The sequence below is a fragment of the Drosophila mojavensis genome, unplaced genomic scaffold (genome assembly GCF_018153725.1).
Source record: "Drosophila mojavensis isolate 15081-1352.22 unplaced genomic scaffold, ASM1815372v1 contig_36, whole genome shotgun sequence".
NCBI lineage: Eukaryota > Metazoa > Arthropoda > Insecta > Diptera > Drosophilidae > Drosophila > Drosophila mojavensis.
The window spans coordinates 24,259,156-24,283,144 of NW_025318858.1; the positions used below are offsets into that span (position 1 = coordinate 24,259,156).

Below are 23,989 nucleotides of genomic sequence, written 5' to 3' on the forward strand. Positions count from 1 at the left end.
CGCGTTAGTTTTTAGCTGTTTTGTACGTTTATCTATTTCAAAAATCGTTACCCAAAAGAGGTTTGTGTTAAAAATCTTCGAGAATTTCGTATGATTCGAGTTCGTGGACTAAAAACTAATAAGGACAAGTTAAAGTTTTAGTAAAAAGTTCGAGATTGCAAAGATTATAGCAGCAGCATAAAAACCAGCTTAAGCCTACTTACGAATTGTGCTAGTAGCTTACACTGCACATAATTAGATATAATTTGCAATCTTAAATATAAACTATAAACTTTAACAAGCCTTAGATATATCAAAATAAAACTGAGAGAGTGAAGGCACTTTGAGCTTGTTAGCTACATACAAAATGTACATACAATGGACGGTATACAGTGGTAACTACTAACTAGTGGACAAAATGAGAAGGTTTTACAATTATAATTACAATTACGATTCCTTGCTTCCTTGGAATGTGAATGTGCGTAGAAGAAAAAGTTGGAAACTAGCTTCATTTGAGCTCTAGGGCATGATGCAGCGTCTTATGAACAGTCCCAGGCCCAGTAGCAGAGCTAAGAACTTAAGCATGTGACTCTGTTGACCCGTCGCTCCGCTCTGCAAAATTTAACATATTAATAGGGAGTCCGAGCCTAGGCCAACGCCCAACTTACGATAATGAAGTAGTTGCACCTGTCGCCCTGGCAGCACTCGTTGCACGCCCAGTCCTCGTACCAGATGTGTGTGCAATACATTTGCATGTAGCGTCGGCGCTTCGACTGGCATTGCTCCTTGGTCATGCATCGCTTGGAGACGTAGTATTGCTTGAGAGCGCCCTCGGAGAAGTAGGGCTGGCTGCCCCAGCGTATTTCAGTGCCGCAGACGTTCTCAAACGGCTCGCAGGTCTTGATCGTGTTGAGGCACTTCTCTGTGTTGCCCGTCTGGTTGGAGCAGACATAGCACTCGAGTCCCTGCACAAAATCAACTGCAAATTGTCTCACATGTGTCATTGCGTTCGTTTCTTAATTAAGGTGTGGCGATAGACCTACCTTGACTGCACAGATACACGGCCGCTAGCAGCAGCACAGCTATTTCCCATGATTTCATGATGCAGCTCGCAGTTTTGCAAGCTAAGTCAGGAAAACGCAATAACAAATTGGTAAATAAACTTAGAAAATATGTGCGTATAAAGGCAACAACACAAATTGGACAACTCCCACAACAGCAGCGTCCGATATCGATAGATGCTGCTCGATAACGATAAATGCACAACAAGTTGCTGCACAGATTTCGCAGCACTGATTTTCATAAATTGCCGCCATAAGTAAGAAGCTGCACTGCAACTAAAGACGTATTTGCAATTGTTAAAAAATTAATTATTTTCATTCATCACTTGACTTCCAGTTTTATATGAGCTCAGCCACAAAAGAAAACCACTATTATAATCAGCCGCGCGCTTCACAACACTGCTCTGGGTTTTGCGCTGTTTTTGTTGCAGTTGTTGCTGTTGCTTTTGATTTTGAGTGCCAGACAGACGGAGCATGGCCAAAAAAGCACAAGAAAAGGTAACAGCATCGCCCATTGTACCCATGGGCTACTCTCAGCTGCTCACCCAGGTGGCAGGCCACACATTCGAAGCGACCAATGCAGCCGCCGTCGGGCTGCTCCAAGACGCTGGCGAGGGCTGCGTTTTCAAGCCGCTTGGCAAACCTGAGTGCGGCGTACGTGAACTCAATTTCTATGAGTCACTGGCGGCGGCAATTGCGACACAAGCCAAGGCAGACGCCGGGGCCAATAACCTGAATGGTGCAGGTGGTGAGGGGAAAGGCGAAACGGATCAGTCACTGCTCGCCGCATTAGCAGCTCACGTCCCCCGCTATTATGGTCAACTCAAACTGGTTGTTAATCAGCGTGAGCACACATTTATCAAATTAGAAGACTTGACACACGGCATGGCCAAGCCGTGTGTCATGGATGTGAAAATTGGCCGACGCACCTGGGATCCATTGTCATCGTTGGAGAAGCGCACCATCGAGGAGCAAAAGTATGCGCTTTGCAAACAAAATCTGGGACTATGCCTGCCCGGCTTTCAGGTCTATTGCCCGGATGAAGAGCAACCCGAACAAACTGTACTGATTCGCAAGGGTCGAGACTATGGCAAAAGCCTGGATGTGATGGGCTTTCAGAAGGCATTGGCCCTCTTCTTTAATGCCAGCTGCAGCTCCAGCAATGTGCTTCTCCACGAGGTGCTGAACCAGCTGCGTTCCATACGCACCTGGTTTAAGCAACAGCGTTTATTTCATTTCTACGCCAGCTCTCTGCTCATCTGCTACGACTTCGAGCAGCTACAGAAGCTGGCCACATCCAACTCCAAAGTGTCGCTGCACAATGGCTTCCATGCGGATGTCGCAGAGCCTGTCCTGCCCACCAAATCGAAAGAATGGATACGCGTACGCTGCATCGATTTCGCTCACATCTTCCCGGCCGAGGATGCACAGCCCGATCACAATTATATGTTCGGGCTACAGAGCCTCATCGATATAGTCGAGGCGATGCTCCACCGATAACAGGCACCGGGAGACTGCTCAGCCGGCGGGTCCAAAACACACACACACATTTGTATTACCACTAAGCCAAAAGATTAGATCACAGCAGAGCTGTAATTAACTAGTTGACAAGAAAAGACATTTTTGCAAACTAAAAATTACTTGATAAATCAAATTTCATTACAATTACTTCACAATTGCTCAGTAGCGAAGCCAAAACTGTACTTAATGAATTAAATATGCAATTGAAAAGTAATTATAAAATAACTGCATACACATAGATTAAACTTTAATTACCAATGCAGTAGGCATACGTAATTGCTAGTAATTAGCTGCATTTACGCAAAGTAATTACAAAATTAAAATAAACTGAATTACATACCATTTATATACATTTAATAAACTTGCAAGTAATTGCTGGTAGTTAAACACGATGCATCAAGTAATAAAAAGAAGTAATTAAAGTTTGTCAACTTGAAATTCCTGGTAATTAAAAAGTATTTCCTGGTAATGAATTATATACTATATATATTACAGCTCTGGTCCACAGTAGCAACAGCTCACACGTGGCTACTTTAAACAAAAATTTAGAATAAATACTCGTTTTGTACATTCGTGCTATATTTGTGTATTCATCTTATCAAAATTACAGTAAAATTAAGTGTTATAGAGAAGGGGGTAGGAGTAGAGTAGGGCTGCTTAGAGCGTGTAGTCCAGCTCATAGCGTTCATACTGGTTCTTCGGATCGTTGGTGATGCGAGGATAACCCGCAATGAGCGCATCTTGACCGCCAATGTACAGCGAATTGTAGATCTTCCAGTAAACATCGCGCACCTTCCGCGCCGGATGGAACAGGCCCTGTAGCGTGTACTGCAAGATCTTAATTGAACCTAATGAGACACGTAGGCCGTCCACCGAGTCCATGAAGGCCTGCACCAGATGCGGCGATGTCTCGAATATGTTGGGCCACACATAGTTGAGCAAGTGTGTGAGCGCATCCTCGCAGCCAAAGCCATAGACGCCCAGGGACATGTGCTTGATGGCCGAGCAGGCTGTCTGGCGATGCACCAGATCGCGATCCATTAACGCATCCTCGAGCAGCGGGCACACTGCATAGATATAGTCCTTGCCCATCTCGCCAATGTACTCGAACAGAAAGGATAACGATTTCAGGACACCATTCTGCACATTCAACTCCGGCACGCGGTATTCATTCATCAAGGCCGGAAGCACTGTGAACGGGCGACATGTCTCGGCCACAATGGCAATGGCGACGGTGGTGCAGACACGATTCTGACGCTCTTGGACCTTCAAGTTATTCAGTAGGGTGGCAAGCACATCGTGTGGGCCAATCGCCTTGGCTATGTAACCAAAGGTGTTTACGGTGGCGCGTCGAATCGCCTTCTTGTGTGCCTTAAGCAGCTCCAGCAGCTCAAAGCAGATGCGCATCCATTCGCGAGCAGACACATACTCCGGACCACGATCGGCAATGCGACCCACCAGGTCGATACAGTTCTCCTGCACCTTCTCGTGTCTGTTCTTGAGGATGGGCGTGAGGCGGGGCAGCAGATCCTTTATGGGTGGCGTCATCTTGGTCATGCCAATGACATTCACAATTGCCTTCAGGGCGCCCAATATGCTGCCCAAGACTTCGGGGTACTCCTCGCCCAAGTATTCGTAGAGCACCACACCCAAATGGCCCATCAGCTTCTCCTCCTGGCAGGTTTTCATGACCACAGCAATGCGGGAGATGAGATCCGCCGCCTGTTGACGCACCTTCGCGGATTTGTTGTTCAGACGCCAGAGAATCGTACCGCAAATCTGTGGCAAATACGGCTTGACGCGTTTACCCAGCTGATTGACAATGGTACCGAAGCCATTCAGCATGACCACATCCTCTGTGGTCTGCTCCTGGAAGGCATAGAGTATGCCATCGATCAACTGCTCCTCCAGCCTGGAGTCAATATCAGCCGCTCCAAGGTTACCCATAATCTTCTCCACTGTTTCCATGACCATTTTGCGATACTGTTCATTCTCATCCTTCAGATCATCTACAACACGATTAATGATCTCGGAGGTGCCCACTTTGTTAGCAATTTCCACGGTGGTGTCCACCAGCTGGCGATAATTGCGTCTGTCCAGTGCCATGCGATGATTCCAGAAGAATTTGAAAAAGTGCGGTAGAATCTCCTCTTTGATGTACTGTGGCTCCACACCATCCGTGGCACAGCATTGCTTCACCACCTTCAGCACAATCTTCTTCATCTCCTCGTCGGGCGACTGGAACTCACGTATAAGAATCAACATGACCTCACGGGTGTAGTAATTGGCATATTCGGCATCCATCAGGGGTATGAGATAACCAATGGCCTTGAGAAAGGCAGCTAATCCCTTGCCACGATGCGTCCGAATACCCTTCCATAAGGGTTTAAGCACCGAATCGAAGGATTCAATGCCATAGGGCGTGGCTGCTTCGGCCAGCGCTGCAATGGCCAGGGCCGTAATGGTGCGCACCTTTTGCTGCTCGTCGACTAGTCCGTGTTCGATGATCTCCACCAGCGCCTTAAGATGCGGCAATATGGCGCAGCCCATAAGAATAGCAATCTGTTGGACGATTTTGATGCCCGTGTGACGAGCTTGCCAGGACTTCTTGGACTTGCAAACGGCCTTCAAGAAGGGCAACAGCGAGGGTATGCCCAATGCGGATGCGACCACGGCAAAGGCACGCGCAGTCGTGTTTCTCACGTACTCATCAATGTTATCAATATCCGGACGCATTGTGGAGATCATGGTTGCCAAACCAGCTGCCTTGGCCAGATTCGAAATGATCTCTCTGCCCTCAATGCGCGCATAGTAATCCTCGTCAATTAGCAGCGGTTCAATGACCACCAAGATTTTGTGCACGAACGGACGCACCAGATCATCCAGTTTGTAGAGCACGCGATCGATGACCTTCACTAACAGATGCCGTTCCTGATCCTCCAGGGTGGGCGACATAAGCAGCGGCAGAATTTGATTAAACAGCGGCCCGGCGCCAAATTCACGCGCCTTGTCCGTCATCTGGCGCAGAGCCGATTTACGCATGGGCGGCGAACCGTTCTTAATAGTCAGCAGAAGCTTCATAATCTTGCGCTCCTTGAGCTCTTCGGGCGACAAAGCATCCTCGTTGACATCCACGAGCAACTTGTCAAAATATTGGGCATCCTCGGGCTTCATAAACGGCAAATTCTGGCCCTTCGGCTGGTTGTCCATAAACTTGGCATTCTTGTCCTCCACTTGGATAAAGAAGCCAGCTGGCGTGCCCGCTATGGGAGTGGGTGTGGCCATCAGCTTGCGACCCGGCGTTCGCAGTGGCACGTAGCCTGCAGGCGGCGGCAATATCTTGTAGCCCGGCGGAAACATTTGATCCAGCTCCTCGTCAGTGTATGGTCTGTTGCGTTCATCAATTTCCTTTTCCCAGCGATAGGCTTGGAGCTGCTCCGGTGTCATGGCAGCTAGTGCTCCTGGTGTAGGTGTAGCCATGGCCATTGCCTTTACGCCCACGGGCGTACTTCCACCAGGTGTCATCAGAGGTGTGGCATGCCCAGGCGTTGCATGAGGCGTCATGCTCGGAGTCATTGCGCTGGCATTACTCGGTGTAATAGCCGGCGTTGCATTCGAGGGCGTCTCATCCCAGCGCGACCGTCGCTTGGAGGCCCCCGGAGTGGATTCGATTGAGATGCTCTCACCGGCCCCGCTTCCCGTGCGATCCGGTTTTGGTGTCTCTGCCCAGCCGCTGTGCCCAGGCGTTTCGCGTTCCGTCTTTGGTGTTTCATCCCAACGATTTCTGCGTGCCGACTTCTCATGGCCAGGCGTTTCGTGGCCGGGTGTCATGGCATGTGCCGGTGTGGCATCCCAGATACGTGTGCCCAGTCCAGGCGTGGCACCCGGCGTCTCGCTGCCCTTGTGGCCAGGGGTCTCATCCCAACGATGATCTCCAGGCGTTTTCTGTAAGAAAATAGATTTTAGTTACACGCGTCCAGTGTCACAGTCAATTTATGTTTACTCACGTCTTCCCAGGTAGGCGTTGCAGCACTGCTGGGCGTGGCTGCCACTTTAGCGGGAATGAAGCTGTCGCTGACCGTCTGATCCCAGCGTCCTCGCTTGCGTCCACCTTCTTTTGTCACAGACTCCCCATTCGAGGACTTAACCAGTGTACCTTCCTTAGACTTTTCCATGATGCGACGTCGCAGCTCAGATTCCTCGCCCTTTAGCATCTGCTCACGCATAATGTCTGTATAGGTGCGAGAACCCACATCGGGCGTTTTACCGCCATCAGCAAAGGGATCGGCACGATCAGGCGAAATGATGATGCGTCGTCGCTTTTGTCTGTACTCATCCTCCCGATCTGCTATGGTCGGTCGCCGGTGCTCAGCCATTGGGTCGACGTCCTCCTTGCCCTGGGTCACATCCTTCAGTACGGACGTGGGTGCCGTGTATGTAGTGCGCTTCTGCGGCACTGGAAAGCCATCGTCCTCCTCATCCTCGTCGCCATCCTCATCATTGGCCGCTATCGACGTATTGTAACCCTCATAGCGGCCTTTGGCCCCCTTGCCTACGGCCGCCTCATCGTCGTACAAGTCGGTGTCAAAGAAGCCACCACTATCCAGCAAACCAACACCGGCGGCGGCTGCATTGCTCTTAGCCAGCTCAGTCTTCTTGGCCTGTATATCCGATATTTGCGCCTCAATATCTGTAATACGATTTTAAAATATTAAAATTGATTTTCTTAGCATTGCGGGAATTCGGGCGCCGAACGGATGCTTGAAGTGTTTTTAAACACGCTACAAGCAATACATGGTAGTCTAAGTTGTTCCGCCCTTAGCTTTGCATATTATATTTATTTACCTTCATGAGTACGCGGAATATTTTCCATTTTATTCAATTTTTAGGCAACAAACGTATGAAAAACGCGTACATGAAAATTGTGCGACAGTGCTGTAAAATACTTACATATAAGAGACGTTATACAACACCTTATTGGGTTCCAGCAGTCGATATTCGATATCAGTGTTATTGCATACTCGCATAGCACTGTTAAAGCCTGTAGCGGTTATTTTAAAAATGAAATGTGACAGAACTTTTTTCGGTGAGATGCATTTTAAAAGATATCTTAAGTTATTTAACACTACGTCAGCATTAACTACCTTATGCACTTCCTACCAACTTACTAATGCCAATCGTTTTGTTCTGAAAACTGTTCCCACTGTTATTAACACTTTCGTCTTCTGTTAAGTCCAGCAGTCGAGTAGCGCACGTGTTTTGATTTTGTTGTTTTGATTCGTTCGCGCTGATTCGACATTCCACATCGCAAAATGTTGGCTAAAAAGCAGAAAATGGAAGATCAAACCGAACAGATGCTATCCACGCCGCACACACTTCAAGCACGCCTCATATCCGACACAGGCGAGGAAGCGGGTCCGCCCATAGATCTGCCCTCGGGCATCACAACACAGCAACTGGGGCTCATCTGCAATGCATTGCTCAAGAATGAGGAGGCGACGCCTTATCTGTTCTTCGTGGGCGAGGATGAGATCAAGAAGTCATTGGAGGAGACTATCGACCTAAGCACAGTGGACACGGAAAATGTGATCGATATAGTATATCAGCCACAGGCAGTTTTCAAGGTTCGGCCTGTGACGCGTTGCACCAGCTCTATGCCAGGCCATGCAGAGGCGATTGTGTCGCTGCACTTTAGCCCCAATGGAGCCCACTTGGCCAGTGGCAGTGGCGACACTACAGTGCGCCTATGGGATCTCAATACAGAGACACCGCACTACACCTGCAGTGGACACAAGCAGTGGGTGCTGTGCGTCGCCTGGGCGCCGGATGGCAAGCGTCTGGCGAGCGCCTGTAAGGCAGGAAAAATTATTATTTGGGATCCAGAGACAGGTCAACAGGTGGGCCGCACACTCAGCGGACACAAGAAGCACATCAATTGCCTCAGCTGGGAGCCCTATCATAAGAATCCAGAATGCCGCAAGCTTGCCTCGGCAAGTAGCGACGGCGACTGCCGCATCTGGGATACCAAACTGGGACAGTGTCTGCTCAACATTGCGGGGCACACGAACGCAGTGACAGCTGTCCGCTGGGGTGGAGCTGGCTTAATCTATACGTCATCCAAGGATCGCACCATCAAGATGTGGCGCGCCGATGATGGCGTGCTCTGCCGCACCTTTACTGGCCATGCGCATTGGGTGAACAACATTGCGCTGAGCACAGACTACGTTCTACGCACTGGACCCTTTCAGCCGGTCAAGGATCGGCAAATGGCACAGATCAAGCAGGATGGTGAGTGACGCGGCGTATCTCTCGTATCGCCGTATTAAATCAAATCCATTTTCAGCTGAGGAGTTACGCGCAGCCGCTTTAAAACGCTACCAAGCCGTTTGCCCGGATGATGTTGAGTCGCTAGTCTCCTGCTCCGACGACAACACCTTATACTTGTGGCGCAACAATCAAAACAAGTGCGTGGAACGCATGACTGGCCACCAGAATGTGGTGAACGATGTCAAGTATTCGCCGGATGTCAAACTGATCGCCTCCGCATCCTTCGACAAATCCGTGCGTCTATGGCGCGCCCACGATGGCCAGTTTATAGCCACATTCCGTGGCCATGTGCAGGCTGTGTACACGCTGGCCTGGTCGGCGGATTCGCGTCTGATTGTGTCCGGCAGCAAGGACTCTACACTGAAGGGTAAATCTGTTGCTTATATGACTGATCGACTAGACATAATTATATAAAATTTATATTTATACACTATAGTTTGGAGCGTGCAGAGCAAGAAGCTGGCACAGGAGCTGCCCGGCCATGCGGACGAAGTTTTCGGCGTGGACTGGGCACCCGATGGCTCGCGTGTCGCCTCCGGCGGCAAGGACAAGGTGATCAAGCTGTAAGTCTAAAAGAATCCATTAATTTCTATTCAGGTCAAAATTAATCACATTTATTGCCATTCTTGCAGATGGGCCCATTAACGACTTTCCCATGGAGCATCGATATAATCTTATACATTTATTTAAACAATAAAGTTAGAACCCCGAGTTCAACTCTACGCGTTCCGCCTGTCAGTCTGTTTAGAGGCTGTGCCGTTGCAGCGTTTGCAAAGCGTCTCGAAAGCTACTCTCGAATGCCAGTTCGTTTTGGAAATAGGTGGACGGAACCGCCGACTCCGAGAGCAAAGCTCGCTCGGCAGACACAAATCCCGCTGCGACGCACTCGTCCAGGCTGTGCGACCTGAGCAGCGCTGTGATGAAGCCCGCACAGAAACTGTCGCCGGCGCCGGAGACATTGACTATGTTGCTCAGCTTTGGTGCCGCATAGAAGTGCGTGATGTGCTCACAGCTGGGCGAGAGTGAGAGTAGCTTGCTCGTATCATGGGCGGCATCGGAGCGAATGCTGAGCAGCACACCGTGCGCCCCCAGAGTGGCAATGATGCAATTGAAGTGGGACTCGATTTGGTGGAGCAGCTGCTTGGCCTGCGCCAAAAGCTCTGAGCGTTCCACTTTCGTATTGGGCTCCCAGTTGACAGACTGCCCCGTGATGGTCTCCACAATGGTCTTGAGCTCATGGATATTAGGCTTGGTCAATCGAATGTGCCGCGTGAGTTCTGGAGGCAGCTTGAACGGCTTGCCGGCTATGAACATGTCAGTGGGTTCGAAAAAAATGGGCACTTGGTAGTGCTTCGCTAGCTCCAACATGCAGGTCATCGCCTGCTCTGAAATGTTGCTATCCATTACAATGAGGGGCGCATCTCGAAAGAGATTAGATCGCTCCTTTAGCAACTGCGGCGTGATGCTGTTGTGCACCTCCATATCACCCAGGATAAGTTTGCAATCGCCTGACTGATCGAACACCACCGAGCAGAGGGATGTGGCGTGGCTCTCATCCACAATGAGGCTATTTTGCAGGGTCTGTGGCATCAGCTGGCGCAGTATTTCTCCCAACTGATCCCTGCCCACAGCCGAGATGAGATTAACATCACCATAAAGCTTGTAGATGCCCTCGGCTATGTTGCGTCCAACGCCGCCAGCTGCCTGCTTGGCTACACCAGAGTACGTGGCGCCATCCAAATGCAAGTTACGCTTCTCAGTAATCTTGAAGGACAAATCTAGTATGGAAGCGCCCACCACCAAAGGCTTCTTTATGGAACTCTTTCGGCTCGTAGTAGAACTTTGTTCTTTCGCCAGCTCGCAGGCGATTTGTGCGGCCACCGATGCATTGTTCCGGATGAGCGCTATGTTCGCCTGCAGGCTGCGCCCTTTGGTCAGCCGGGCGATGTGCGCCAGCAGAAAAGGTGTTACATCCTTTCCTGTAATGCCTTGAGCTAACGCTTCAGCATTGGCTTGCTTGATGGCCGCATCTATAGCCGACTTATCGGCAGCATGCTCCGCTGGAATGGGCACTCCTATAAGTACGCCGGACTGTAAATTGAGCTGTTGCCAGGCACGTAGCAGTTGAGCAGCATGCTCCGCGGTGGGCAGATTATAGGGAACCTTGCACCCACTATCGCGCGTGTAGAAATCGGGAAAGACGCCACCCTCACTTGCATAGGTGGCCACACAGACGCCCTGCGTCTCCAAATACTCGAGCGTACGCGGTATATCCAATATGGACTTGACGCCGCTGCAAATCACAGCCACCGGCGTACGTCCCAGCTCGACGAGATCCGCGGACACATCCAACGTGATATGACCCTCACGATGCACTCCACCAATGCCGCCGGTGGCAAAGATGGGAATGCCAACGCGATGAGCCACAATCATGGTGGCCGCCACAGTGGTGCCTCCACTCTGACCCATTTTCACTACGTAGGGCAGATCACGGCGTGAGCATTTGATAACTTGCTCGCGAGGCTTACGCGCCAGCTCCATAAGTTCCTCCTGCGTTAATCCCACCGTGATGCACCCATCAATGATGCCAATGGTAGCCGGGACAGCGCCATTTCTACGTACATCCTGTTCCACCAGTAGGGCAGTTTCCACATTCTCAGGCATTGGCATGCCATGCGTTATAATTGTCGACTCCAACGCCACGACAGGCTGCTTCTGGGCCAAGGCATGCCGCACGTCTGGATGCACAACAATTTGTTGTTTGGTGGAAAAGGTGCGGGTGAGCGCGCGAAATACGCGGCAGGAACTTCGACGCATTGATAGCAATGAACTAATCTTTATGACGAATTAATATTTTAATTATGCTGACTTTGCAATCATGCTGCTCTTGACAAGCAATAAATATCGTTAGCGCCAATATGAATTACATGTGGTTATCATAACAAGTGGATCTAACTGGCGGGCATTCGCTGCTTATGCACTGTACAGCACTTAAAACTGGTATTAAATTTAGTATTTTTCAAGTGATTTCATGAATAAACATACAATCTTTTAAAATGAGACAAACTTGAAAAATTTTGGACACGAAAATAATATTCCAATATTCTGTTAATGCTTTTAAACAATACCAATAAAAATATATATAAAACCGTTTAAAATTTTAATCACACTAGACAAACTATTCTCAAACAATATATCGATAACAAGTTGATTATCCCCTATTCGACTTATCGGCTTGTATTTAATACGCGCAATTTAAGCGTCGTTTTGTTTACGTTTTTGTTTTGAATAAAATAATACATAAAGCAGTAGCAATGGATTTCAATCAGAGTACCTACAATGTGGAGTTTTTTAACTTCACGCCAGAACAGATAGCTGCTGAAAGTAGGTGGTACAAAACACAATGAACAAGTTTCTAAACAATTTGATATTTTCTCTTAGGGGACAGTCTAGTTCTAGCGCTCATCGGCCGAGCTGTAAAGACAACGATTCAGAAAATTGAAACGCCAGCTACAACTGCACTACTGGACCAGAGTAAGGATGCTGTCATTCGCCTAATGATGCAAGCCTGTCAGCCAAAACTTGATGGCCTGCGTGAAATGGACAAAGTCTATTTTGAGGTGCCTCCGCATGTGCTGCAGATCAAAGACTTTGAGCTGGAACAGCGATTCACCAGTGAAGAGGAAGCGGCAAAGGCTGCACAGGTCAAAGAGCTGAAGCTACGTTATCGTCAGGTTGTTGCCATTTAATTTCTGTTAATCTTTGTACTAATATTATTTTAACATTTCCAGAACTTAGCTATGTTGGCTGAGCTGAAGGCAGAGGAGGATAAGTACAGGGACATAGAGCCGCTCGTGCAACAGGAGCTGGAGATGCATAAGCAAATTTATGCTGCTTGTGCGAATTCCGACATCAAAAAGATATACAAATTCGCAATGCGTGTGGCAAAGGATCAGAAACTCTTGTAAATTGCTCCTATTCATGCTTTCTAATAATTAAGTATTATATGTTTAAGCAGTAAGTGGAATACTGGACTTAGGGATATGAGATGTGTCTACAGTTATAAATACAAATAAGTGTATACTTGTAACCTAACAATATTTCTATGTAAGTACATGTTTGCCAATTCAAAAATCTTCCTAATTATTGAAGTCCAAATAATAAATTAACATTCTTAGCATTCTAATATAATAACTAAGCTGTCTTTCGAGCTTCTACTGTACTCTATTTTCAAAACAAAACTATAATTCATCATTCGTCATTAAATTCGTATGCCCTTTTAGTTGGGTATTTTAATTATATTGTAAAATGTGTAACGCAAAAACGACAGAAAATAGTTTATATAACGCCAGCATATCTATATATACATTTGATTGTATTTAAGATATCTATAACAAATTATGTAAATATATGTTAAGCTAGGAATTCACTGAATATCTTCCTACTATGCCATATACCTAGTTGTACTGTACAAAAGATAATTTTATTTCATTTAAACATTTATTTTTTTAGTCCGAATTGACAGTTGTTCAGCCTACATATCACTCTTTCTGTAGAAAAAGTATTCTCTCAAGCTTACATTATTTTCTTGCAATACACAGATTTGTTTGGCTTTTAGTACATCCAAGAGGGATTGCTTGGCTAGCTACATCATAGAGCTGTCATAGAAACAAGCAAATTGAATATTGTATGAAAACTATTTGGGATTTCGAAATTTCGAAACATTTGTTAACATAAGCTCTACTATAAATAGACAAATGTCTTATATATTACAATAGTTTTTTATATTCATAGATCATATATGAAATCCCAAAGCTCTGTCTATCATCTATAGGTCTAAAAGTGTATTCATCCTTTCGGCATTACGTATATCAATTTTCTTTCTTGTTTCTTGAGCTATATGTGAATTTAATTGAATACACGAATTTCCTATATATAAATATATATATATATATATATATATATATATATGTATATATGAATGCATATATACCATATATGTGTAAGTGTATGTATTCACTCTCGTAGATTGAAAGTTTGACCTGTGTGCATGTGTGCGTTGATTGTAGTTCGTCTATTTTTGACGCACTGCCTCGGATGCGTCTGCGATCCAGTGCGTCGCCAATAGTTCAACAGCCGATGAGGATGCTGCAAACTAGGGTTTCGTTTGCTTTGCTTTGGTTTTTGCCACACGGCTAGCTGCAGAGCACTGAGCAGGCAACTAAACAAATGGTAGCAGCGGCTGCCGCGTGCCATGGCAGAGAATCTGGGCTATTTATATAGTCGGGCGACATTTTTGTATTTCGCTTTTCGCTTTCGCATTTTATTTTTATTGTTTTGTGTGCAAAAACAAAAATGCAAAAAGTGCCACAAAAATAAAGCAGGCGAAAGATTCGCCGAGTTGCGTTATTAATAACAGCAGCGCTGCTTTGGTTGGGGCTTTGGGCGCTGGTCGGTCGGTCGGTCGTTCTATGCTGCGGATCGGTTTGCCCCGGCTGCATTTATTCGCATTTGGCTCTTACGTACGTGGAGTTGCACGTCGGAGGAGCGGATCAAAAACTGAATAGATATATCTGAGGTAATCCCTTGATAATTTTATGTAATATTATATTAGATATATAAATATATATCTATATGAATATTCATTAGAGACTCGCCATGAATGTGGAGAAGCTGAAAAGGCTGCAAGCGCAGGTGCGCATCGGTGGCAAAGGCACGCCCCGTCGCAAAAAGAAGGTCATGCACCAGACGGCGGCCACCGATGACAAGAAGCTGCAGAGCTCGTTGAAGAAGCTCTCGGTGAGCACTATACCCGGCATCGAGGAGGTCAACATCATCAAGGATGACCTCACGGTCATACACTTCAACAATCCCAAGGCCCAGGCCTCGCTCTCAGCGAACACCTTTGCCGTCACGGGTCACGGCGAAACCAAGAAAGTTGTCGAAATGCTGCCAGAGATTCTGCCACAGCTCGGCCAGGAGACGGTTGTGCAGCTGCGCATGTATGCCAACTCCATGTCCAACAATCAAAAGTCCACTGAAAGCGGCACAGCGACAGCTCAGGCGGCCGACGATGACGATGATGTGCCCGACTTGGTGGGCGACTTCGATGAGGTGGCCAAGCAGGAGGCCGAAGCTGCGGGCAAGGAACAGCAGCCAAAGCCTGCCACAGAGAAGCCCCAGGATGCAAAGAAGGCGAATAAGCAAACACAGCAACCCAACAAACAGGAGCGGAAGAAGCAGCAACAGCAGCAACAGCAACAACAGCAACAGAAGCAGCAGCAGCAACAACAGCAACAGAAGCAGCAGCAACAACAGCAGCAGCAGCAACCACAACCGAAGCTCAACAATACGAATGAGAAGCCCAAGGATAAACAGGACAATAAGAAAGGCCAGCCCAAGAAGCAGGAGACAGCAGAAAAGAAGGACGAGCCGCAGAACAATAAGCAAAAGAATCAGTTGGATGCTGCTAAGACGGAGGTCAAGCCAGCAGCCGTTGCTGTGGATAATCTAAAGGTTGAAGTGGAGAAATCAACTCCTGAGCCAAAAATTCAACCCGCTTCAGCACCGCAACCAGCTCCAGCTGCTGCTCCAGCTGCTGCTCCAGCTGCTGTTCCAGCTGCTGCTACAGCTGCCAAGACCAATACAACGCCAACTATGCAAACATTAGCCCAGATTGTAGCCGCCGAACCGCCCAAGCCTGTTGAAGAAAAAAAAGCTGAGCGCCTAGTTGAGCAGAAACCAGCGCCAGCTTCAGCAAAAACTGATGTAAAGGCAGACGCCACCAAGCAGGAGCAGAAAACAGCTGCTGCACCGGAGCCTAAGCCAAAGGAAGCCAGCCCACAGCAGGCTGCTCCACCCAAGCAGTCACCGGCACCTACAAAGCAGATTACGCCGCCAGCTGAGGCAAAAGCTCCAGTGGAGCAATTGAAGCAACAGCCAGCTGCAGCCAAAGCGCCACAGGAAAAGAAATCAGAAAGTAAGAAGGGGGCAGCTCCACCACAAGCTCAAAAACAAGCCAAGCCAGTGACGCCTCAACCGGCAAAGCAAGTGACGCCCCCAGCAACTCCTACTGCTGCTCCACCTGCAGCAGCTGCAGTGGTCTCTACTCCAACATCAACAGCTGCAGTACCAGCTCCAGTAGGTTCAGCTAATACTGTTCCCTTAGCAGTGCAGCCAGCAGCATCTGCAGCTCCAGCTGCAACTCAATCTACAGCAGCTCCAGCTCCAAAAGCAGCACCATCAGCAGCTCCAACCCCAACAGTAGCATCATTAGCAGCTCTGACTCCAGCTCCAATCGCAACACCACCAGCATCTCTAGCTCCGGCTCCAGCTCAAGTAGTAGCACCAACAGCAGCAGCGCCTCTTACTGCTCCTGCCACAATTGCTCCGACTGTTGCACCTGAACAAAAAACAGCAGCAGCTTCAGCAACTTCAGCAACAACAGTTGTCTCTACAGTAGCACCGGGACAGACACTAGCAGCAGCTCCAACTATTCCCCCTGCAACAGTAGCTCCTGCTACTTCACCAGCAACAGCTGCTCCCCCAGCATCTCCAGCTACTCAACCAGCAACTGCTGGTCCTACAGCTGCTCCAGCAACTCCACCAGCAACTGCTGGTCCTACAGCTGCTCCAACTACTCCACCAGCAACTGCTGGTCCTCCATCTACTCCAGCAGCAACAGCTGCTCCCCCAGCAGCTCTAGCTACTCTACCAGCAACTGCTGGTCCTACAGCAGCTCCAGCTACTCCACCAGCAACAGTTGCTCCCTCAGCAGCTCCAGCTACTCCACCAGCAACAGCTGCTCCCCCAGTAGTTCCAGCTACTCCACCAGCAACAGCTGCTCCCTCAGCAGCTCCAGCTACTCCACCAGCAACAGCAGCTCCCACAGCAGCTCCAGCTACTTCACCAGTAGCTCCTGCACAAAAACAAGCAGCAGCACCCAATAATAAAAAGCAGGACGCAGCCCAAAAGCCCAAGCAGCAACAACAGCAGCAAGCAAAGCCTGGCCAAACACATCAACAAGGTCAAAAGCAATCACAAGCGAACTCGGGTGGCAACAAACCACAACAGCAGAAGCTACCACAACAAGCCAAGCCCGCGGTTGCACCCAAACCAGAAACTCAAGCTTCCAAGCCAGGTGGTGCAAAACCTATAAATGCTCAACAGCAGCAGCAGCAGCAGGGCAAGGGAAACAAGGCTTCGCCACCAAAACAGCAACCAGCTGGTTCTAAAACGAATCCTCAACAACAGCAGCAAAAGGCTGGTGGACAGAACGATGGCAAACCGAAGACGCCAGCAAACACGCCCAATTCGCAGGCGTCGCCATCGCCTAAAGCGGGTGCTTCGCCAAAGACGGCCTCCCCTAAAGCAGGCACACCAACGACCCCCACTGCAGCTCCTGGCGGTGGCGCCAACTAAATATGATTTCAGTGCATTTTCAAAAATTAACGTTCGGCGAAGATGAAGAAGCAGAATGATGGACAGTGTGCCGCATATGCAACTCTGCAACTTATCGATAATGCCGATGCGATTTTATTTTGTGACGATTACATTTTCTATCGAAAAATAAACATTTTAAAACAAAAACCTTATGACCTGTATCAATCAGCAATTATTGCTGCTTGCGCGACGGAGCAGCTTGCTCACCTTGATTGGGCTGCTCAGGATTCAGCTTCCACATGGCATAGTTCAATGCAGTGGCAAATCCCAACCAGGCCATGTATGGCAAAAACAAAAGACCGGCCGTCTGATTGATGCGATAGAAGAGCAGTCCACATGCGCCTGCCGTTGCCGTAAGCGCAACAATGTCAATAAGCCCCTATGGGTGTCATTGAATAGATAAGAAATAGAACACTAAGTCAACTACAAATCTTCCACTTACGCCCTTAATGCTATGCTTGCCAAAGAATATCGGAGTCCACGCCCAGTTCAGCGCCAGCTGAGTGCCATAGGCGATCAAGGGCAACTGGGCATCGCCGCTGAAGCCGCCGCCGTCGCGCCACACCAGGTAAGAAGCATAGCCCATGCCAGCGTAGAGCGATGTCCAAACGGGAGCAAACACCCAGTTTGGCGGCCTGAACGATGGAAAGTTTAGATTGGCATACCAGTTCTTCAAATGATTGCGCGTCAATCGGCCATTAATCATGCCTCCTAGATTTGGCAAGAGGACCGCACCCGCAATTCTCAATGCAGTTTTAGTTGTGTTTTCTTCAGCCATTTTTCGTACGTTGCTCTTCCAGTGCTGCACTCCACTCAATTGTAACTGCTTGTTTCTAGCTAGCTAATGCGTTGCAATGGAAAAATGAAAAAGTTGCCGGTGATTTCATATGTACAAACAAATATACACACAGAAAGATAGGTATGTATGTATGTATATCCAACGTGCGTGTGCGATAGTGTGTGTGCATTTTATAGCTGTATACTCGCACATTGTGTTTGCATGTGTGAATAAGTGTGATCGCAAATAATGGACTTTTGCACTGTTACACTGTTCAGCAAAATATTTGAGTTTGCAATATAATTAGTGATGAAATTATATGGGTTGGTATTTCGATGTATTTTTATATTTGTATTCATTTCATTTTAATCGTATTACAATGGTTTGTTAATAGTAAATAAAAATAACATAAAACAAGAGTAAATAATAAACCTTTTCTGCTTATACATGATATAATATACATATGTATATAGAAACAATTTAAACCCTTTTTCACTTTATAAAAATACATATATTAAATTAATATATTCGGAATGGTAAAATATTCTAATTATTCATATTTGAAGTAACGTTTATTTATTTCGTGCTTTATTTTGTTGAGCAGTGTAATTTGTTTTTAAGCGATCATGTGCGTAGAATTACAGAGGGGCCATCAAGCGTAAATCTGATTGAGAAGATGTAATTAGTTTACTGATTGCATTATATATATGTAGTTGTTATTCAAGTATTTCAACAATTACTATTTTTATACTAATCGCAATATACTTTATCCAGGGCTGCAGCAACACGAAGGAGCAGTCATGGCAACCGTTGTCTGTTGTGGCCAACGGTCTGTTGGGCCAACAACGACAAGTGGAAAGGATACCAAAAAGCAAATATAAAAGATGACGCTCTATTTTGATACAAAAATAGAGTTCCTGGACTCGGATGCAGTGAGCACCATCAGTAGCTGGCATCCCAATGAGCCGCTCTTCGCAGTTGCCTCGTACAGCCAGGAGCGAGGAGGCAGTGTGACCATATTTGCAGATACCGTAAGTGGCAACTGAATTGGAATGAATATTTCTATATTGACTAACATTTTACTCCAGGGTGAACCACAAAGGGATGTCACTTATCCAGTCCACGCCACCTCACAAGCAACTGCTATGTGCTGGCATCCGGAGAAGGCGTTGCTAGCCACGGGCTGGGAGCATGGTGACATACACGTCTGGTTTGCCGGTCATCGAGAATTCGCCAGCGTCAGTGGGCCACACAAGGCGGCCATAGTGTTGCTGGAATTCAGCGAGCAGGGCGGCCGCATGGTGACTGCGGATGCAATGGGCCTGGTCACAGGTTGGCGCTGCGATGGCCAATATCAGTTCCTTACCATGTTCTCGCACGATCTACGCGAGGTCCTGCTTTTGGTCTGCTTTCGCCGCACGGTCGAGAGCGAGGTACGCGAGGAGATGGCGAGTCTAGCCAAAGCAGCAGTCGCAGGCGATGAGAATGCGCTGGACACGCTCACCAATTGGCGACCACGCACAGCTGCGCGCGGACACTCGGGCGTGCGGGACAATCACTGCTTCTATGCATGCACGCAGGGTGGCGTGGCATACTACATCAATCAAGGCGGCAGCTGCAGCGAAGTCCTGAAAGGCGGACCGCATCAGCCATGCATCATGCAAATGCTGTGGCATCCCAAGAAGTATGTGAGAGTAAGCCTAACTGGCTCTTTTTTAATACGTTTTCTTTTCTTTAAGGGATGCAGTCATTTGCCTGCTAGATGACTTGACCATCATGCTATACCTGGTCGAGTCCACGGGCATATTGACGGAGTTGGATCGCGTAAAGCTGAGCGGGCGGGGCACGGGCAAGCATGGTGCCATTGCTTGGGCGGGCAACAGCTTGGCCATAATCACGGGAGATTTATCCGTGCGCATCTGGGACATTGAGCGCAGTGATAATTATCTGCTTAAAATGGATATGCCCAGTTCTAGTGTGCAGAGCGTTGGCTCATCGCTGCCTAGCTTAGGCAACGGACTGACGGCCACCTCCTCCTCAAACAACAATGCGTTCTTCAGTCATGAGAACAGCGTGGAGAGCAACAGCAATAATAATCTGCCACGCAAGATGTCCAAGTATGCGCAACTAAACTCCAATGAGATCTTCACGTGCCTCGCTTACAGCAACACCAATCAGACACTGTGCGCGGCCACCAATCTGGGCAATCTGTATACTTGGAAGCGCACAGTTAGCTGCTTTGTGAGCGCCCCAGAGGATGCCTGGCAATTGGGCAGCATTTCCTCGCTATCCCGTCAGGGTGCCATCAAGAGCTGCATCTGGGGCTACAATGAGCTGGCCAAGCCGTGCATTCTAGTCAACTGCTTATCGAGCGTCTTCATGCTCAAAGAGCAACCTCTGCTGGCCTGCCATACGCGCAGCCTGTGGGCAGTACAGAACTCGGCCAAGTGTATCCAGCTGACGCACTGTAGCGGACGCCAGTGCACGGTCGAGGTGGACTTTGCGGTAACTGCGCTGGCTTTGAATGAGCTCAGCTTGGTCGTGAGCAATGGACGCTCCATATCCTCCTACAGTCTGCAGAAAATTGAGAAGAGTCTGGATGAATTCGATGAGATTTTGGAAGCATCCGGCGCGGCTTCTACGGCATCCGTGAAGAGCTCGCCGGCTTTGAATGTGAGATTGATGCAAACCTTTGTCGCCGAGTGCCTGAACTTGTGTCTGCACAACCAAAACATCTTTTGCCTGAGCTCCAGCGATATAGTTGTCTATTCCGTTGGAGGCGTTGTGCTCCACCGAATACTAGGCAACGATATAGAGGGAAAAATCATTGGCATGGATCTGACGGGCTGCTATCTGTCCGTATTCACGATGAATGGCTATGTCAAGGCGTACGATGTATCTCGGCATGACCCGAAGCTGTTGTTTCCCAGCAAGTCGGGACACGAGATCTTCGATGACTTCGGCGAGTTCATCTTGGTCAAATGCAACAGCTTGGGCAGTCACTTGGCCCTGGTGATTGCCAACAGCAGCTTTACTCCCTGCGCTGCCATCTACTGCTGGGACTTTGAGCGCAATAATCTCTTCGAGCACGATCTGGTCAAGCTTGAGTCCGAGACCAGCAGCAAGTCTAGTCTGGCCGTGCGACTCTTCTGGGACACGGAAGAGCCTCGCCTGCTGGCTGTCGAGGTCAAATCGATGGTGATGCAAGCCCAAAAGCCCAGCCGGCAGCAGCTAACGCCCAGTCACTATGTGGAGTCACAGGTGCTGGTCATGTTCTACTCGGAGAAGAACGAATGCAAGCTAAATGTCCTCGAAGCTCAGGCGATGGGTGCTGGTGCTCAGCTGCTCAATCTGTGCGTGCCCAGCGTTGTCTGTCTGCAAGTGAATGCAGTGCAGGAGCAGCCGCTGAAGGATTTCGTCGATCTGCAGCATTGCGATGCCAACACCCGGAAGCAGGTGCTCAACTTTAGTTTGCACGTGGCCGAGGGTCAAATGGATTTGGCCTTTCGGTGCGTTCGCTCCATTCAGTCCAAGGTCATCTGGACTAATCTGGCTAAGATGTGCGTGCACACAAATCGCCTGGATGTGGCCAAGGTGTGCATGGGCCACTTGGAGCAGGCCCGGTCTGTGCGAGCCTTGCGCCAGGCCATGGAGGACGAAGATCTCGAGCTGGAGGCTAAAGTAGCAGTGCTGGCCATTGAGCTGGGCATGATCGAAGAGGCCAAGGAATTATACAAACGCTGCAAGCGTTACGACCTACTCAACAAGCTGCTCCAGTCCACTGGCCTGCTGGACGAGGCGCTTCAAGTGGCCGAGGTGGATGATCGCATACATCTGAAGCATACGTACTACCAGAAGGCTCAGGCTCTGCGCGAACGAGGCGACATCAAGGGCGCCTTGGAGTACTACGAGAAGACACAGAATCCTGTGCAGAATATAACACAGCTGCTGCTGGAAAATCCCATGGCCATGCAGCGATATATACAGACCACCACAGATCCCAAGATGCTCAGGTGGTGGGGCCAGTATGTGGAGAGCTCTGGCGACATGGATGCCGCTTTGGCTGTCTACAGCAAGGCCGAGGATTGGTTCTCGCAGGTGAAGATACTCTGCTATCTGGGCAAGATCTCTAAGGCGGATGCTATTGCCAGGCAGTCGGGTGATCGTGCCGCTTGCTATCATCTGGGCAGGCACTACGAGAATGTGGGCAAATTCCAGGAAGCCATCATGTTCTATACTCGTGCACAGACCTTCAGCAATGCCATACGCATCTGCAAGGAGAACGACTTCCAGGAGGAGCTGTGGACGGTGGCCAGCTCATCGCGCAGCAGAGACAAGGCCATCGCAGCGGCCTACTTCGAGGAGTGCGGAAATTTCAAGTATGCCGTTGAGCTCTACCATCGTGCGGGCATGCTCCACAAGGCGCTGGAAATGGCGTTCGAGTCGCAGCAGCCGGAGATTTTGGAGATTATAGCCACAGAGCTAAGCGCCGAATCGGATGCGGAGCTGATCAATCGCTGTGCGGACTTCTTCGCCAGCATCGAACAGTACCAGAAGGCGGTACAATTGCTGGCCAAGACTAAGCATTTGGAGCGTGCCTTGAACATCTGCGTGGAGAAGGGTGTGCCGGTCACAGAGGAGCTGGCAGACATGCTGACGCCCGGCAAAGGTGACTTCGACGAGGAGACACGCACCGGAATCCTCGTAAAGCTGGGCGAGCTTCTGCAGCAGCAAGGCGATTATCACAGCGCCACCAAGAAGTTTACACAGGCCGGCGACAAGGTGCGCGCCATGAAATCTCTGCTCAAGTCCGGCAACACCGACAAGATCATCTTCTTTGCGACCATGTCACGCCAGCGGGAAATCTACATCATGGCCGCCAACTATCTGCAGGCTCTCGACTGGCAGAGCGATGGCAACATCCTGAAGCACATCATCAGCTTCTATGGCAAGGCGCAGGCATACGATTCGCTGGCCAATTTCTATGCCATTTGCGCACAGATCGAGATCGAGGAGTATCAGGACTATGAAAAAGCCCTGACAGCCATGCAGGAGGCATCCAAGTGTCTGGAGAAGCTTAGCCATGCCCAGCACGCCTACAACAATCTTCAGCGTACTATTGCAGATGTCAAGACCATTCTGGAGATGCAGCAGGCGCTGCGTGCAGGCGATAATCAATTCGTAATTGGAGCATGTCGCAGCATGTTAAGTAAGATAATCCAGAGAGATTATAGAATCATTTCTCTTTAGCAATTAAATCTGATTTCAATCAATGTTCATCAATTATATTTATGGTTTTCTATTCTCTTCTATTGCCAGTCAAGCCCGAGCAACCGCCCATCCGTCACTCCCACATATTGGCAATGCTGGTGCGCGCCTTGGTCTATGCGAAACAGTATTCCGAGGCTGGGCGAGCCCTCAAGGAGTTGGCCGTCAAGGACAGCTCGTGGAGCGCCTCTGGCTTGGTGGATAGAGCCCTGGTGCAGCGAGTGGCCAAGGAATGTGATTTGGATTTTGACCTCATCTGGAATTCGGGTCGTCAAGTGACCGCCTCGACAACAGCAACGGCAGCCACCACGATCTCAATGACAACAACCAACACAACAAGCACAAACAGCGATGACGAGGCCGATGACGAGGAAATCAGAGAAGAGCTACACTGAACTAGCCATGTTCATAGTTAGCTACTATTCATGGTTTGCTATGAGTAATGATAGGAAGCCACGATAATCTATAAGTTTCAACAGTCTACGAATAGCCTATCGTACGGCAGACCCAGCATTATCAGCAAATAGGTTTAATTCGTAATTTCCCTTAGTATATTGCACTTTAAATAAAACTGAATGAGGCTGACTGAAAAAAATACATGAAAAAACGGTAC

General features: G+C 48.7%; 9 protein-coding genes across 10 annotated transcripts; 5 read left to right on the forward strand and 4 right to left on the reverse strand.

The window, feature by feature from the left end:
- Window positions 1-8: 8 nt before the first annotated feature.
- Window positions 9-1,223, reverse strand: LOC6577687. The gene is made up of 3 exons (XM_002003601.4): window positions 1,023-1,223; window positions 648-958; window positions 9-591 (listed from the first exon to the last, which is right to left on the reverse strand). Exons 1-3 carry the CDS (start codon window positions 1,078-1,080, stop codon window positions 499-501), a joined length of 462 nt encoding a protein of 153 aa, XP_002003637.1. The 5' UTR covers window positions 1,081-1,223; the 3' UTR covers window positions 9-498.
- An 81-nt stretch (window positions 1,224-1,304) lies between these two features.
- LOC6577688 (inositol polyphosphate multikinase) lies at window positions 1,305-3,129 on the forward strand. The gene has a single exon (XM_002003602.4). It carries the CDS (start codon window positions 1,515-1,517, stop codon window positions 2,538-2,540), a length of 1,026 nt encoding a protein of 341 aa, XP_002003638.2. The 5' UTR covers window positions 1,305-1,514; the 3' UTR covers window positions 2,541-3,129.
- On the reverse strand, window positions 3,120-7,514 carry LOC6577689 (splicing factor 3B subunit 1). Its single transcript, XM_002003603.4, has 3 exons — window positions 7,407-7,514; window positions 6,569-7,251; window positions 3,120-6,506 (listed from the first exon to the last, which is right to left on the reverse strand). The coding sequence occupies exons 1-3, from the start codon at window positions 7,432-7,434 to the stop codon at window positions 3,219-3,221; spliced, it is 3,999 nt and encodes a 1,332-aa protein (XP_002003639.1). The 5' UTR covers window positions 7,435-7,514; the 3' UTR covers window positions 3,120-3,218.
- Window positions 7,515-7,785: 271 nt separating this feature from the next.
- LOC6577690 (protein Notchless) lies at window positions 7,786-9,610 on the forward strand. The gene is made up of 4 exons (XM_002003604.4): window positions 7,786-8,849; window positions 8,905-9,255; window positions 9,325-9,451; window positions 9,521-9,610. The coding sequence occupies exons 1-4, from the start codon at window positions 7,874-7,876 to the stop codon at window positions 9,531-9,533; spliced, it is 1,467 nt and encodes a 488-aa protein (XP_002003640.2). The 5' UTR covers window positions 7,786-7,873; the 3' UTR covers window positions 9,534-9,610.
- Window positions 9,487-11,995, reverse strand: LOC6577691 (pseudouridine-metabolizing bifunctional protein C1861.05). The gene has a single exon (XM_002003605.4). The coding sequence runs from the start codon at window positions 11,703-11,705 to the stop codon at window positions 9,633-9,635; it is 2,073 nt and encodes a 690-aa protein (XP_002003641.2). The 5' UTR covers window positions 11,706-11,995; the 3' UTR covers window positions 9,487-9,632.
- Window positions 11,996-12,103: 108 nt separating this feature from the next.
- Window positions 12,104-13,187, forward strand: LOC6577692. The gene is made up of 3 exons (XM_002003606.4): window positions 12,104-12,272; window positions 12,330-12,622; window positions 12,680-13,187. The coding sequence occupies exons 1-3, from the start codon at window positions 12,203-12,205 to the stop codon at window positions 12,854-12,856; spliced, it is 540 nt and encodes a 179-aa protein (XP_002003642.1). The 5' UTR covers window positions 12,104-12,202; the 3' UTR covers window positions 12,857-13,187.
- A 1,110-nt stretch (window positions 13,188-14,297) lies between these two features.
- LOC6577693 (nascent polypeptide-associated complex subunit alpha, muscle-specific form) lies at window positions 14,298-17,477 on the forward strand. The gene is made up of 2 exons (XM_032728380.2): window positions 14,298-14,466; window positions 14,538-17,477. Exon 2 carries the CDS (start codon window positions 14,547-14,549, stop codon window positions 17,307-17,309), a length of 2,763 nt encoding a protein of 920 aa, XP_032584271.2. The 5' UTR covers window positions 14,298-14,466; window positions 14,538-14,546; the 3' UTR covers window positions 17,310-17,477.
- Window positions 17,326-18,108, reverse strand: LOC6577694 (translocator protein). Of its 2 annotated transcripts, XM_015165794.3 has the most exons (3): window positions 17,773-18,108; window positions 17,538-17,709; window positions 17,326-17,446 (listed from the first exon to the last, which is right to left on the reverse strand). In XM_015165794.3, the coding sequence occupies exons 1-3, from the start codon at window positions 18,106-18,108 to the stop codon at window positions 17,424-17,426; spliced, it is 531 nt and encodes a 176-aa protein (XP_015021280.2). In that variant the 3' UTR covers window positions 17,326-17,423. The 2 variants fall into 2 exon arrangements, with proteins under 2 accessions (XP_015021280.2, XP_002003644.2); XM_002003608.4 differs by having other exon boundaries at window positions 17,326-17,709.
- An 884-nt stretch (window positions 18,109-18,992) lies between these two features.
- Window positions 18,993-23,973, forward strand: LOC6577695 (intraflagellar transport protein 140 homolog). Its single transcript, XM_002003609.4, has 4 exons — window positions 18,993-19,139; window positions 19,197-19,792; window positions 19,848-23,317; window positions 23,428-23,973. Exons 1-4 carry the CDS (start codon window positions 18,993-18,995, stop codon window positions 23,769-23,771), a joined length of 4,557 nt encoding a protein of 1,518 aa, XP_002003645.2. The 3' UTR covers window positions 23,772-23,973.
- Window positions 23,974-23,989: the final 16 nt, after the last annotated feature.